Source organism: Carassius carassius, chromosome 2 (genome assembly GCF_963082965.1).
Source record: "Carassius carassius chromosome 2, fCarCar2.1, whole genome shotgun sequence".
NCBI lineage: Eukaryota > Metazoa > Chordata > Actinopteri > Cypriniformes > Cyprinidae > Carassius > Carassius carassius.
The window spans coordinates 19,661,769-19,677,935 of record NC_081756.1 but is presented as its reverse complement, the minus strand read 5'-3'; the positions used below and the strand labels follow the sequence as shown (position 1 = coordinate 19,677,935).

Sequence of the window (16,167 nt, the reverse complement as noted above, 5' to 3'; positions counted from 1 at the left end):
GGTTTACCCAGCTATTGCTGTGACCCGTTTTGTGAGGCTCCTCTAAGGTTTTTCACACTTCTCCCCTGGATGTAGAAACTCGAAATAAGTGGATTCAAATTAGTAATGTAAGATTTAAGGATTTCAACATCACTTCTGATACTTCAGTCTTCAGGCGCCTCTTCAAGAATGACAACAGCATGCGAATCTACACTAGGTAAGATCTAAACCTTTATTACTATATTAACGAGCACAATGTAGGCCTATTGTGAATTTTTTAATTGTCATTATTTATTTTTTTGTCGCTGTGGTTGCCTGTTTGTTTAAAAACCTCTTCCGTGGATCAAGGCAATACCTGTTAGTAGATGATTAACCCAAAAATAAAAAAATAAAGCTGTCATCATATACTCAACATTATGTAGCTGTAAACCCATATGGCTTGCTTTGTTCATTGGCATACAGAAATGTTGTAAATAATGTTACCGTCAGTCAGCTATCTAGATAGACACACTTAAATGTTTTAAACTTTGATACAGTTTTAATAATTATGTAAAATACAAATACTAATAATTATGATAGTGTAATGGTGTGTTACTATATTTTTATAACACTACTATATTTATAACACTTCTGCCACTTGGAGGACTGATAGGTCAGGCAGATCACTGGTGACATCACTGTAAACATTCTCCTGAGATGAAAAACAAAGGTATAGTGTAAATTGACCATTAAGAAAAATAAAAAATTTCCACCATCATTACAAGTTGCATGCATAATGAATAGAGCCATAATCATTATGATTGTGTTTTTGTATTTTTTCTGTTAGGGCTAATCAAATGCATGTTATACATTATGAATAAAAGCAAGATATGAAAAGATGATGTATCAATATTAGACACTTTCCTCCTACCTTAACCACTCAGCGAGTTTCCTCTCTTGAAAACAGGACCACCATCCCACTGACAGGACCTGGCTTGACTCTCTAGGCATACCAATGGGGCGTGTTAATATTATTAATCAAAGTTTATTAATTATGTCACACATTAAAGAATTTGATAATTCTCTTACTTACCATTGTTCTAGGTTTGTGCCAGCTCTGCTCCCTTCAGTGCAGCTCTGAACAGGAGGAACTGCACTGATTCTCACTTTTGAATAGTGTGCTGTCTGCTACAGTGCTGCAACAGTATGGATGGGAGTCCGTTAAAACAATCTGTGAAGATAATAACATTGGTTTACATATTTAATTAATTTCAGATACATTTTGAATTACTTTCAGTTGCATTTTAAATTATTATATTGTAAATTACTCTATATTTAAAATAAATTATGACAAATATTTAATATTTTATATAATGTTACAAACATGCCAATAGACTGTAAAGAGATCAGTAATATTTCAAAGGATGTCCCTATCTCTCTTAACCATTTCTGATCTTGTTTGCTTTTTACTGAATAGCTTTATCATGCTTGTGTTGTCCCTGGAAAACTGCTATATAAATGTGAACAATTAATTCAAGCTTCAGGTTACAGATAATATAATTTGAAAATATAACAATAACTGTCAGACTAAAGCCACGTTTACACAATGAATGATAACTATTAAGATAACGATAGAGTCCACAGCAGCGAACGATATAATCTGTTTATTCTAAGAGCGCACACGCTCGTCCGCTGCTTTACATTCTCCAGCTCTTATAGCAGGATTCTGATTGGCTGTCAATGTTTTTAATCGTTCATCAGCTGGAAAAAAATAGTTCTTAAAGTGATTCCAATGATATTGTTTATCTATGTCTTTATCATTATAGCTGTGGTGTGGACTCTTTTTTAAATAGTGAGAACGATTTTTAAAACTAAATATCTTTATCGTTTTCTGTATAGTTTGGTGTGAACGGTCCTTTAAGATTTATTACGATACATGGCAATCTAAAAATGGCAACAGTATTTAAAATACTTTATATCAAGGGAAGAAGTTTCTATCACAGCAAACACCTATCAGAACCACCGATGCAAATCAACGTGGATTACCGGGAGTCCTGCTGTTATTTCTACTATCTCTTACGAGTTATAAAAAGATGAGGTGGACGGAGTTTAAAGCTAAACTAACTTAGCCCTGCTATTTTTGAGCTGATCAAGTAAGTGCAGCAGCGTTATCCAGCCTTATTAGCTAGATTTGCTAGAAGACGATAGAACAATACTCACCCTAAAGTTGTTGATGTAACTTTAATGCCCTTCTCCGCGCGATGAAATTCATTTACAGTCATCAGGGGAAGTTCTTGTAAGATAAAAAATAATCTCCTCTTGTCAATTTGAAAGCTCTATGGAAAGAGCAATGGTTTCCCCGCACAGCACCGGATTTAAATAAGCCCCCCTGAGGAAAAACATTGTGTACAAGAGCAGAGCTAAACGGTCCAAATTGAAAATATTATCAATTTATTTTTTGCTCGATTCTTGAATCGATACATTAAAATTATCAGGATATCAAAACATTTAATAAAAACACGTTTTTCATTTAAAAATCGATTACACATATTAAGTTACATACGTCTCGATGAAATATCGTGTTTAACTTTCAACACTGCCCCCTAGTGGTCGGGAGCACTTCCGTTGTGTTGTGGCTTAATTTCGTTGTGTTGTGGCTTAATTTCGTTGTGTTGTGAGAATTTCGTTGTGTTGTGGCTTAATTTCTTGGGTTGTGAGAATTTCGTTGTGTTGTGGCTTAATGTATTTGTGTTGTGGCTTAATGTCGTTGTGTTGTGAGAATTTAGTTGTGTTGTGGCTTAATGTATTTGTGTTGTGGCTTAATTTCGTTGTGTTGTGAGAATTTCGTTGTGTTGTGGCTTAATTTCGTTGTGTTGTGGCTTAATTTCGTTGTGTTGTGGCTTAATGTCGTTGTGTTGTGAGAATTTCGTTGTGTTGTGGCTTAATGTATTTGTGTTGTGGCTTAATGTCGTTGTGTTGTGAGCTTATGTTTGCTTTTTTAATGTCGTTGTGTTGTGCACCACTGGGCCACTGTACTAAAGTGCTATCAAAATGAAAAGCAGACTACAAGTGTGATACGTTTTGATTTGTATGTAAATGTTTTATTCAATTTTCTCAGTAATAGCAAATTATTCGTATTTAAAGATGTATTATTTCGATTTTTTTCCCAGTATTTCAAAGGGAATGAGCTGTGTTTTGACCTGAGACACAAGAAAGAAAAAAAATGTTGGGATTGAACAGAGAATCCAATAAAACAACTACATTTAATTGAACGTACATTCAAATTACATTACATGCATATGTCACAGTTATACTAAATTAACATTAGAATTCTAAACCGAAAATAATCAACGAAATCAACAAGTGAGACAAATGTGAGCTTTCACAATTCCTTACGAAAATTAATAATTTTCCAAACCTAACTAAATAACTGGAGGCAAAGTTTTTTTTTAACTGCACGTAGATCACAAACCTGAAATCGGTTGATAAATGTGAACGTTATCGTGTTTTTATTAAAAAAAAAACGCAGCTCCCCCATTTACTTCCATGTATTTTTAAGGCAGTCTTGCCCTCACTAACATGGCGGACGCGTTGACGTATCGCGGCAACGGCTCAGAGCGGCCAATGAGGCGTCTAGTTATTTATATGTCTATGCTCCAACCATAGACATAATATACGTAGACGCCTCATGACGTGCTGGAGCGTGATCCAGCGTCGCCGCCATATTGGTTGGGTCTCTCCACTCAACGCTAGCACCAGAGTCAATCGGGGTCAACGGAGAGCGAGCAATTATGCCCGTATTTTGTGCAGCTTATGGTTGCAATAACCGACGCATTATTGATACCAGATCGCATGGGATTACATTTCACAAGTAAGATTGAATAAGATTTAATAATAATTTAGGTTATTTTACCATTTATACAATTATGTCATCGTAACTAACGTTACTTACGTGTAACGTTCAGCAGGAACTGGTAACTTTCTCTCATTATCTCTTGCTGTTTTTTTTTTCTCTCTTCACACACAAGGTTTCCCAGTGATACAGGCTTGAGGAGGCAATGGGAAGTTGCTATAAGACGGGAGGGTTTTGTTGTGACTGAGTCGTCAAAGCTCTGCAGTGAACACTTCAAGCCTGATGAGTTTGACAGGACGGGTCAGATTGTCAGGCTTAGAGATGGTGTGACCCCATCTGTCTTCAACTTCCCATGTCATCTCCAAAGAGTAGGTGTGTTTTACTCTACATGCTAACAGAGATGTCTCTGATTCATATGTAAAACAAAAACGGTAAAACCGTTAGATATTACTGCATGTATTAGTGATGTATTGTGTATTCAAATACACAATACATGTTTTTAAGTATTATGTTTATTATATTTTAGCCTGTAGTAACGAGGAAAACAAAAACTTCAAGGAAAGCTGAAGAGAGCCTACCAGTGGGTCTTTCTCAGCATTTTCCTGAAAGTGAACCTCAGCCCAATGATGTGAGTATTTGTAAGCTATTTGATATGTCCCATACAGCTGTGAGCATCATATCAAAATCTCTCCCTTGCTTTCTGCAACTCTTTTCAGAAATACTCATACACTGTGTATGAGTATATGTTATAATTAAATAAATACACACATGAACAAATACACACCTTCTTTCACTGACATTCATTTGGAATTGAGAACCATCATTTTATGCTTGTGTCATTTGTGGTTTCTGTATTTCACAAAGTAAGGCTGCACCACATCACAAAATTAACTATCCTGGAGTTACAGAGTGCAAGCATACGCAAGAAGCTGTGCAAAACAGTTCTTTTTAAAGGATTTTAGCTCCCCAGTCCCAGTTGCAAGCCTGACAGGGTAATGTAAGATGCTGGAATGACCTGGAATTATAACGTTTACTTTAGGCCTTTAAACGCCACACCACCAATCTAACCTGCACCTGCTCTTTTACTGCACTGGTCACAGTACTTTACACACATGCATTTGCACTAATCATATTTTGCACAGACTGCACACTGTTCTAGCTATTACTGTAAACTGCCTAAAGCTGTTACTGTACAAAGCACAGTAAACTACTTCTATAAAAACATCATTGCACTACTGTTATTCTGTATATACTGTAATACATTGTTTAACAATACTTTTACACACTCATCCAACTGTATTTATTATCACTGTTCTCACATTGCTGCTGTTCATAATGCATATATAATCCTACATTGCTCTGTTCATAATGTACATACAATCTCTACATTTGCATTCCTATTTATATTCTGTACATACTCTGCTCAATACTGTATATAGTAATTCCACTATACATTCTGTATATCATAGCTTCACTTACTCTGCACTTTTATGTATATAAAACACTATATTCTTGCACTTCTGGTTAGATGCTAACTGTATTTCATTAGCTCTGTACTTGTACTCTGCATAATGACAATAGAGTTGAATCTAATCTAATCTAAAAAAAAATCTGAGCTGGTACAGTATATATGTGAAGCTTGTAAGTATATGTGTTACAGAAAGTGAGTGAGTGAGTGAGTGAGTGAGTGTGAGAGTGTGTGATAGTGTGTGCGTGTGTGAGAGAGTGTGTGAGAGTGTATATGTGTGTGTGTGAGAGAGAAATAAATTCAAATGAAAAATCAAACTTGTTTCTTTATTAAAATATAAAATTCATTCATTTATACATTTATCAATATTCCTGTGTGAGTGTGTGAGGGAGAAATAAATTCAAAATAACAATCAAACTTTAAAATATGAAATTCATTCATTTATACATTTATCAATATGCCATTGTTTGTGTGTGTGAGAGAGAAATAAATTCAAATGAACAATCAAACTTTTTTCTTTATTAAAATATAAAATTCATTCATTTATACATTTATCAATGTGCCATAGTCTAACATATGTCTTTGTTAAAGAGCGTAATACAAAGTCTTTCAACATGAAAGCAGAATTTTTCAATGTGTGACAGCGTCCTGTATCATAACTAAGTCTCTGCCGTTTGTAACAAACCAAACCGTGTGAAAATCCGGTAAAAACTCGGGGAGTTATGATCATTGTAGTTGAGGATACACCTTCCTCAGTAGAAATAAATGCGGCGGGCGGCGCATTGGGGACCCATCCAAGATGGCGCCGCGCTGATACGTCCGCTCCAATAGGCAGCGTCAGTCTATGAGGCGTCTACGTATATTATGCCTATGGCTCCAACGGCTCTGCTCCAAATGATTCACTCACTGTTCCGGGTTCACGTAACTCCGGTTACGATTTATTTCAAAATAAAAGTTCACAACTTTACTTTTTCTATTTATTTTCTTTTTCATTAATTAATCTTGAAGCAAGTGCTCTTAAGAAAAAAGCATGTTGTTTTGACTATCACATATGGACGCAATGGCATATCCTCACATGCAAAAAACTACATGATTTCCATTGACACTAATAATGGATCTCTAATGCTGTGTGCACGTCCAGTGGCAGCTAAACGATGAACAGCGCATGCGCAGTTAACACGGTCCGCATTTTGCCGCTCTCGCACTATTGTCTTTGAAAGATGGTTTTTGGTGGTCGTGTGGAACAATAACAAATTCTTCTACGTTTTTAACACGAATACAGAACCATGCCGATCTCTTGTTCAGCTATTGATTGCTCAAACCGGTTTGCCAAAGGGTCAGAGATCAGATTCTACAGGTAAGCACGAATATAATAGCAGTTTTGACACACTTGAGCTGCTGTAAGGTTATGTAAGTTATCTAGAAAATATCTAATAGACAGAGGTTTCCTTGTTAACGTAACTTATCGTAAATGTAATGTGCTTCAAGCACTACTTTTTTATTATTATTTTGTAGACAAAAGGCAACAGAACCTTTTTCCTTCTTTCTTTTTATTGCGCTTCGTGTTTGTCTGTGCACTCTTTTTAACTTACAGTTTTTTTTTTATTATTCTAGTCAAGAAGTCGCAGATATAGATACCCAAATATTATTAAAAATTGAATGCTTGTAATTGAATTTGATATGCTGATATGATTGGTCAGTTTCTTTTAAATGTAGGTGATTTGCATAGGTTGCTGATTTCAGGATACAATATGCACGTCTAGATAAGCTTTATTGAAGTAACAGTATCTAATGGAGTTGCAGCCTTTACTGTCTCTCTGTTCAGGTTTCCAATCAGCAAGCCTCAGCTAGCCGAGCAATGGGTACGAAACCTTGGGAGAAAGAACTTTGTTCCCACTCAGAACTCCTGCTTGTGCTCGGAGCATTTCCAGCCTGACTGTTTCCGTGACTATAATGGAAAACTGTTTCTCAGAGAGGATGCCGTGCCGACTATTTTCGCAAACTCTGGAGGAGATGGTACAAAGGTGTGTGTCTTTGCACTTTTAAAGTTGTTCTCGTTGTCGAGCTCAAGAATACCAATGTAACTGCTTCAGAAATGTAATCCCACTCATTGTTTTATTCATGGTGTTTATTTATTGATTTTACAGATTGAGTTACGGAAAAACAGAGGAGGATTTGTGGCAAAGGATGCAAATGATTCCAGTCGGTTTAGTTCACTTTCTGATAAAGACAGAGCCAAACAAATCACAAAAGACAGAAGACAACCTGTAAGAGACTCTAGCCTGAAGATAACTCGTACTGTGCCGAATATGCAATTACTAACGCTTATTTTAGTCTGTTTTTAGCTTCTCTGCACGTCACATGTCTCATACTTTTTTTGGTTTTTAATCTTATGGAGAAAAATCTCATTTTTAGATATACTGTATGTGAATAGAGCAAACTTTAAAGGTGTTTGGCCGCAAGGTGTGTCGATGAGACAAGTCTGTATGGATATGCTGATTTTCACAGTACAGAAATAGCATGCAAATACAACATGAACATTGAAGATAATATATAGGTGCTGGTTATAGAATTAGAATATCATCAAAAAAGTTTATTTATTTCACTAATTCAGTATCTCAGAAAATTTGAATATTACTTAAGACCAATACAAAGACAAGATTTTTAGAAATCTTGCCCAACTGAAAAATGTACAGTCAATACTTAGTTGGGGCTCCTTTTGCCTGAATTACTGCAGCAATGCGGCGTGGCATGGAGTGGATCAGTCTGTGGCACTGCTCAGGTGATATGAGAGCCCAGATTGCTCTGATAGTGGCCTTCAGCCCTTCTGCATTTTTGGGTCTGGCATATCTCTTCACAATTTCCCATAGATTTTCCATGGGGTTAAGGTTAGGCGAGTTTGCTGGTCAATTAAGAACAGGGATACCATGGTCCTTAAACCAGGTACTAGAAGCTTTGGCACTGTGTGCAGGAGCCAAGTCCTGTTGGAAAATGAAATCTGCATCTCCATAAAGTTGGTCAGCAGCAGGATGCATGAAGTGCTCTAAAATTTCCTGGTATACGGCTGCGTTGACCTTGGACCTCAGAAAACACAGTGGACCAACACCAGCAGATGACATGGCACCCCAAACCATCACTGAATGTGGAAACTTTACACTAGACCTCAAGCACCGTGGAGTGTGTGCCTATCCTCTCTTCCTCCAGACTCTGGGATCCTGATATCCAAAGGAAATGTAAAATTTACTTTCATCAGAGAACATAACTTTGGATCACTCAGCAGCAGTCCAGTCCTTTTTGTCTTTAACCCAGGGGAGACACTTCTGACTCTGTCTGTTGTACAAGAGTGGCTTGACACAAGGAATCTGACAGCTGAAACCTATGACTTGCATACGTCTGTGCGTAGTGTTTCTTGAAGCACTGACTCCAGCTGCAGTCCACTCTTTGTGAATCTCCACCACATTTTTGAATGGGTTTTGTTTCACAATCTTCTCCAGGGTGCGGTTATCCCTATTGCTTGTACACTTTTTTTTTCTACCACATCTTTTCCTTCCCTTCGCCTCTCTATTAATGTGCTTGGATACAGAGCTCTGTGAACAACCAGCCTCTTTTGCAATGACCTTTAGTGTCTTGCCCTCCTTGTGCAAGGTGTCAATGGTCGTCTTTTGGACAACTGTCAAGTCGGCAGTCTTCCCCATGATTGTGTAGCCTACAGAACTAGACTGAGAGACCATTTAAAGGCCTTTGCAGGTGTTTTGAGTTAATTAGCTGATTAGAGTGCGGCACCAGGTGTCTTCAATATTGAACCTTTTCACAATATTCAAATTTTCTGAGATACTGTATTTGGGATTTTCCTTAGTTGTCAGTTATAATCAAAATTAAAAGAAATTTGTGTGTGTGTGTGTATATATATATATATATATATATATATATATATATATATATATATATATATATATATATAATATACACACACACACACAGTACTGTGCTAAAGTCTTAGGCCACTAGTATTTTCACCAAAAAAGTCAGTTTTAAGTCAGTTATTTCTGTTTTGCTGTAGTGTATCAGTTTACATGTCCAAACATTGTGTGTGTATGTATATATATATTAGATATATATATATATATATACATATATATATATATATATATATATATATATATATATATATATATATCTATATATATCTCTATCAGTACTGACCAAAAGTTTGGAAACATTACTATTTTTAATGTTTTTGAAAGAAGTTTCTTCTGCTCATCAAGCCTGCATTTATTTGATCAAAAATACAGAAAAAACAGTAATATTGTGAAATATTATTACAACTTAAAATAATAGTTTTCTATTTGAATATACTTTAAAAAAATAATTTATTCCTGTGATGCAAAGCTGGATTTTCAGCATCATTACTCCAGCCGTCAGTGTCACATGTAACATCCAGTCTATCACATGATCATTTAGAAATCATTCTAATATTCTGATTTATTATGAGTGTTGGAAACAGTTCTGCTGTCTAATATATTTGATGAATAAAAGGTTAAAAAGAACTGCATTTATTCAAAAAAAAAAAAAAAAAAATAATAATTCTAATAATATATATTATAATAATATTTTTTTCTTTACTATCACTTTTTATCAATTTAACACATCCTTGCTGAATAAAAGTATTGATTTTATATAAAAAAAAATAATAATAATAACTGACCCCAAATTACTGACCAGTAGTGTATATTGTTATTACAAAATATTTATATTTTAAAAACATAGCTTCTTTTTTTTTTTTTTTTACTTTTTATTCATCAAAGTATCCTAAAAAAGTATCACATGTTCTGAAAAAATATTAAGCAGCAGAACTGTTTCCAACTTTGATAATGAATCATCGTATTAGAATGATTTCTAAAGGATCATGTGATAATGATCCTAAAAATTCAGCTTTGCATCACAGAAATAAATGATAATTTAAAGTATAATAAATTTAAAAACAATTATTTTAAATTGTAATAATATATCACAATATTACATTTTTTTTCTTTATTTTTGATCAAATAAATGCAGGCTTGATGAGCAGAAGAAACTTCTTTCAAAAACATAAAAAAATAGTAATGTTTCCAAACTTTTGGTCTGTACTGTGTATATATATATATATATATATATATATATCATACATAAATCATACATAAATGAATCTCTGAATAACTTTTTCATTATTGAAAAGTATAGAATTTAGTTTTTGCCATGGAATAAAAAAAGGCAATGCTGACTTTCTATCTCACAATTAATCCTTTTTTGTTGTTGTTGTTCGAACTTTTTTCTTGCAGGTCTAATCTTTTTTTTTTTTTTTTTTCACCACTGAATAAGAATAGTAAAGTTAATTGTGACTTCCCAGTCAGGGTTGCAAGGGAAAAAGTCACAATTACCTTTTTTATTTATTTATAAATTTTATCCCATATCAGAAACAAACTTCCATACAAAAGTGTCTGAAAAGTGTCTGAATTATATATTTTTTGAGCAAATCTGAAATGTGCTTGACCATTAGGTGTGATCAAAGCATTGCTTCATAAAAATAATTGTTGCCATTTAAAAAGGAAGAGCTATAGTTCAGCTGACCACTTTTCCCTTTATGATGTCAATCACACATTTTTTTTCTTTTTCTTTTTATTACAGGCCAGAGGTGTGAATGACCGGAGACGTGCAGGGAAGCTCTCGTTAGGTGACAGGTATCTGTCTTTCTAGTTTCTCAAACTCATGAACATACTGCCTCAGTCAGAATGAAGATTAAAATATAAATCATCAATTAATGGAATTGCAGTTGTATTCAAAGTGTTTTCAGCATTTAAATAAACACTAAAGCTTAGATGAACTTATCCCTTTTTTTTGCCATTTTTCTTGTCCCCGCAGACAGACCCTGTCTCTTAAGAGTAAAGTGTATGACAGCAAAGGCTTGTTGATCTCATGTGGAAGGGATCTGTGTGACTGTCTAGATGTAGACTGCATGGGTTGCTTCTACCCATGTCCTGAGTGTGGCTCAAGGAAGTGCGGTGTTGAGTGCCGATGTGACCGGAAATGGTTGTATGAGCAGGTGGAGGTAGAGGGGGGAGAGATCATTCGCAACAAGTTTGTCAGTTAGCTACTGGAAGACCAAGAAGATGACACCACTTCTGCTTCTGAGCATAAAAGACTGTCACTGGCTTGGATTATGGACATTGCAGAAGTACTTGGTTCATTTGCAATATTGTTTCTAGTTTAATAATGTTGTCTCATGTGTTTTATTCTCCCATGTTATCACAGCTATGTTCATTTCTGTAATCTTTCCAGGATTGTTCGACTTTTAGTTATGCTGTAATGCTGTAGCTGTTTTTCGCCCTTGAAATTTGTTTTCACTCTTATAAAAATAAAATCTCAACATAAGCAGAGTGCGCATTGCTGATTCTAAGGTTTTTACAAATATGATTTAACTTCAAATGCTGTGAACACTTGGGAAAATGTATCTTTTGAGAGTTTTACCTGAATCACTCTTATCTACACTAAATCTTATGTAATATATCAAACATAAAATGTAGCCATTGGTTGTATTTTATCATTATTTAATTTATTTTTATTTGAGTAATAAAATTAGCTATTTGATTTACTCAGTAAACCAACTGGTGATATACAGAAACTTGTTGGTTCATTGCAGGGCACTTTAGTATTTGTTTGGTAATATCAGCTATTAAATATTGTCTGAGACGTTTTTCTAATTGGCCCATTTGTCTCAGGCTTCATTTTCAGGGCGCTCCACCTAGTGCTAGGAGCCAGCAACGTCAAGATAAAGAACAATCTGTCATAGGCCCAGTTTGCCTTGTAGCTGCACAACAAGACTGTACAAATGCAAGAAAGTTGACTTGAAGAGGAGATAATATATTGCAAAAGAACACAAGTAAGGCAGATTTGGATGATTTTCAAAACATTCAAATCTAGTCAGGCAGTTTATCTAAGGAAAACTGCCTGGGTGAAGCTTTTTCAAGTAGAAATAACTGGCAGTGCAGGTTAAGAGATGAAGCATTGATGTCTTTTTTGTTTGTTTGTTTTGTTTTGTTACAATTATTGCAATGTAAGGCCAGGGTAAACCTTTTATTTCATTACTTAAGGGCTTGGGAGTTATAGTAGGGAATTTTAAATCAGTTAATCAAATGAAATTCTGATTAACCCTTTAATTTTGAAAAAGTGTCTGCAATGTGCCACCATAAAAATGTATACACACATACGCACACACACACACACACACACACACACACACACACACACACACACACACACACAATTATATATACAGAGATTATTTGTTTCTCATTAATCTTGTAAAGTTTGTACTCCTATGCAACTGTAAGTCATACATGTTCTCATTTGTTGATGACACCTTAAAGAGCATTTCTTATGATGTGTCTTTTCTATCATCTACTCCTTTTATTACCGTACATGAGTATTAAAGGCTCTTTGGGATGTTCCCTAACCCATTTCTCTATATGCCCCTTTTCCCGAAAACTGATATTCATATTGATTTATTACTAATTTTATTATGTAATGTATTATGGTTTCAGTGTGTTTGCTCAGTGTATCAGAGAGAGCACAGTTGGTCTCGGAAGGACAATTATAAGCTCTGGTAAAAACGCACCAATTTCACAAGCAAAATTAAAGTGTCTGCATGTATAAGCGTTCGGTAACAGATGGTTTATCACAGGAAATTAGTTCTGTTTACGCTATGTGAGAGCTGTTTTAATGGTGCAATTTGTGCCTGACTTTAAAGGTTATTGACACCAGAGCCCACAGAAGATTCCTGAAACACAACAGGATGAAACAGCACCTCACAGAAGACCTGTCAGGAAATAAAAAAACTAAATATATTTCCCCTTTAATGGGTTCTTGCAGTATGTTATATTTATTAACGCTAACAAATAATATGAAAAGGTTTCATATTAGTTTTATTCCATTATGCAATATACACAGTATGAAATATGCAGAACTGTACAACAAGCTTTCAAATGGTTTTAGAGCAAGGTTTGGTTTCTTTGTCTAATACACATTGCAGCTGATTGTCTGCTGGCTGAGAACTCCACAGTCTGTGACGTCAGAATTGCACTTGCTGCATTCACAGCTGAGAGCCACTGGGTAAGTGAAAATAGAGTCAGCCCTGGCAGGACAGCCTTTAAACTCATAAGTTTCGTAGGTCCATTCTCTGAAGTTACAGGTGTTCTGGTAGAACAGCATCATTGGGCTACGGTAAACACTTTCCTGTCAAAATGTGAAGTAGTTTATTTGGTCAAATAAATGCAGTACTGTAAAAGCAGTAATATTGTGAAATATTACAACAATTGTAGAAAAACTGTTTGCTATTTTACTATATTTTAAAGTGTAATTTATTATTTTGACAGCTGAACTGAACTTTCAGCAGCCATTTCTCCAGTCTTAAATGTCACATGATCCTTCTGATATCTTTCTGATGTGCTTATTTGGTTCTCAAGAACCTGTTCAGTTGAAAAGAGTTGTGCCGCTTAATGTTTTTGTTTTGAAAGTGTGACACACTACCATTCAAAAGTTTGGGTTTAAATAATAGTAATATTTTATTCAGCAAGGACACATTCAGTTGACCAGTGACAGTAAAACATTTATAATGTTAAAAACTGACATCTATTTTAAATAAATGCTGTTTATTTAAAAATGAACGCAAAAAAAACTTTTTTATTTATTTTTTCTTTTTTTGCATTGATAAGAACTGCAGAGTACCAATAATAATTGAACACCATATCAACATTTTAGAATGATTTCTGAAGGATCATTTTACGCCGAAGACTGGAGTAATAGCCGAATGGCTGAAAATTCATATATATGTCAAATGTACTCAAATTCATTTAAAAGAAAGTGTTACAAGAATATTGCTTCATCCTACCTGTGTTTTGCAAAGCCCGGCACAGGCAGTGGTGTCAATTGTGATGCAGCTGCCACATTCCTCACTTTCCAAGGTAATGGAGATATTGGTGAGTCGACAGCTGGACCTGCATTCTGATCCTGACATCATTAGCACTGGCAACAGCATCACCATAACAACGAAGCGCATCCTCATCTGGGAATCAATGCGAAAGTGTGCAGCTAATCAAATACAGGTACTGAAGTGGATAAATATTAGCACTGCATTTTGTGTCCATCTTGCTTTTTATTGCTTATTGGACAAAAAAGTTGGCTAAATTATTATTAGATGAGTAACTAAGATTAATAAATTTAAATTTGCTTTGGGAAAAGCAACTATCAAACACATTAAAACTGAAGTCATATTACTAATATAAAGTTCATGCTAATATAATTATAATTACTAAAATACTAATATGCCGGTCCTACTGTACCTTCTGGAGTTTCACTGAGACAAAATCAGTTCACCTCACCTCAATTCATGTGGACACTTATATCCTCCCATCAGACGTGACGCCCACATCTAGTTGAGAGCAGCCATGTCTTATCATACTACTGCATTTGCTTTTGTGGAGGTGGCACAAATCCCCAAAAGCCCAGTGGCCATGGCATTCAGTCTGGGAACAGGATCCATGTAAAGGCCACCGCTGATGTTCTGCTTTTCAAGGTCAGTGTTCTGCAGCACAATTCCTTGATTGAAAATCACTGGAACAAAGGCTTGTCTTCTCTAAAAGATCCACACATGGCTGCTCAAACAAAATATTTCTTTAGGATGTTTTTGAGAAAATTTTACAAACCTAAAAAACCATCGTTAACGTTTTTAGTGTCAACTGCATCTGTTCAGGTTTCCTTCAAGAACAATAACAGGCATCAGACTCCTAAATTTACAACACATATGTGACCATGGACCACAAAACCAGTCTTAAGTGTATTATTTTTATTTATTTTATATAGATTTATATAGATTCATACAACATCTGAAAGCTGAATAAATAATCTTTACTTCAATGTATGGTTTATTAGGATCGAACAATATTTGGCCAAGATACAATTATTTGAATATCTGGAATCTGAGGGAAAAGAAGAAAATACTGAGAAAATTGCCTTTGAAATTGTCCAAATTAATTCTTAGCAATGCATATTACTAAACAAAAAATAGGTTTTGATATGTTCACGGTAGGAAATTTACAAAATATCTTCATGGAACATGATCTTTACTTAATATCCTGATTTTTGGCATAAAAGCAAAATCGATAATTTCGATCCATACAATGTTTTTTTGGCTATTGCTAAAAATATACCCCAGTGACTTAAGACTGGTTTTGTGGTTCAGGGTCACATATGTCAGTATTTGGTATGTTGGTGTGTATATTTGGCATCAACTGGTCTAACAATGCATTTTTTTACCACTATATCTATCTATTTATGTGAAAATAATAACTGGATTGAGATGCTCATGTGCTTTGAAAAGTGTAATGGGTAATTTGATGCATTAAATTGGTAAAGGATGCAATAAATCGATTAAAGTGACAGTAAAGACATGACAGTAAAGACTGGAGTATGGCTTCTGCTTTGCAATGAACAACAGCATTTATTTGAAACAGAAATCTCATAAATGAAAAGCTACCTAAAAAGCCTCAATGTGTTTACTGTCACTTTTGATCAGTTTGATGAATCCTTCAAACCAATCATGCATCAAATCATTTATTACTCAAAGCCCATGAGCATTTTAATCTCCATATCATTTTCAAATACAAATTTTGAAAGCTGTAGATCTAGTGGTGAGCATAAGAGACTTCTATCAAATGAAAAAAATGCTACTGACCCCAAACTTCTGAACATTTTATATAAGCTACAATATATAATCTTCGAAACTGTCTTCTTTAAAAGAACTATTCTAGAATTCATTCCATTCAGCAACAGGCCATTATTGCCTTGACCATTATCT

At 34.9% G+C, this 16,167-nt stretch overlaps 2 protein-coding genes across 3 annotated transcripts in view; one reads left to right on the top strand and one right to left on the bottom strand.

Annotated features, from left to right (window-relative positions):
- Positions 1-11,524, top strand: part of LOC132105779 (ARL14 effector protein-like) — a 144,359-nt gene extending 132,835 nt beyond the window's left edge. Inside the window, exons 2-6 of one of the 2 annotated variants that reach the window (XM_059511184.1) lie at positions 6,516-6,636; positions 7,105-7,303; positions 7,427-7,567; positions 10,944-10,996; positions 11,178-11,524. In XM_059511184.1, coding sequence (XP_059367167.1) covers positions 6,566-6,636; positions 7,105-7,303; positions 7,427-7,567; positions 10,944-10,996; positions 11,178-11,406 — 693 coding nt within the window. In that variant the 5' untranslated portion in view covers positions 6,516-6,565 and the 3' untranslated portion in view covers positions 11,407-11,524. Of the gene's footprint in view, positions 1-6,423; positions 6,637-7,104; positions 7,304-7,426; positions 7,568-10,943; positions 10,997-11,177 lie in introns of those variants that run through there. The other variant, XM_059511176.1, reaches the window with a different exon arrangement.
- A 1,671-nt stretch (positions 11,525-13,195) lies between these two features.
- LOC132105711 (gonadotropin subunit beta-1-like) lies at positions 13,196-14,376 on the bottom strand. The gene is made up of 2 exons (XM_059511039.1): positions 14,203-14,376; positions 13,196-13,547 (listed from the first exon to the last, which is right to left on the bottom strand). The coding sequence occupies exons 1-2, from the start codon at positions 14,374-14,376 to the stop codon at positions 13,329-13,331; spliced, it is 393 nt and encodes a 130-aa protein (XP_059367022.1). The 3' UTR covers positions 13,196-13,328.
- Between the last annotated feature and the right edge of the window lie 1,791 nt (positions 14,377-16,167).

What these genes read in the sequence shown, in the direction of transcription:
- LOC132105711 (XM_059511039.1), bottom strand. Translation starts at nt 14,376, where the DNA reads ATGAGGATGCGCTTCGTTGTTATGGTGATGCTGTTGCCAGTGCTAATG. An exon ending in CCGGGCTTTGCAAAACACAG is followed by an intron (nt 13,548 to 14,202) that starts GTAGGATGAAGC and finishes ACATTTTGACAG; the next exon opens with GAAAGTGTTTACCGTAGCCC.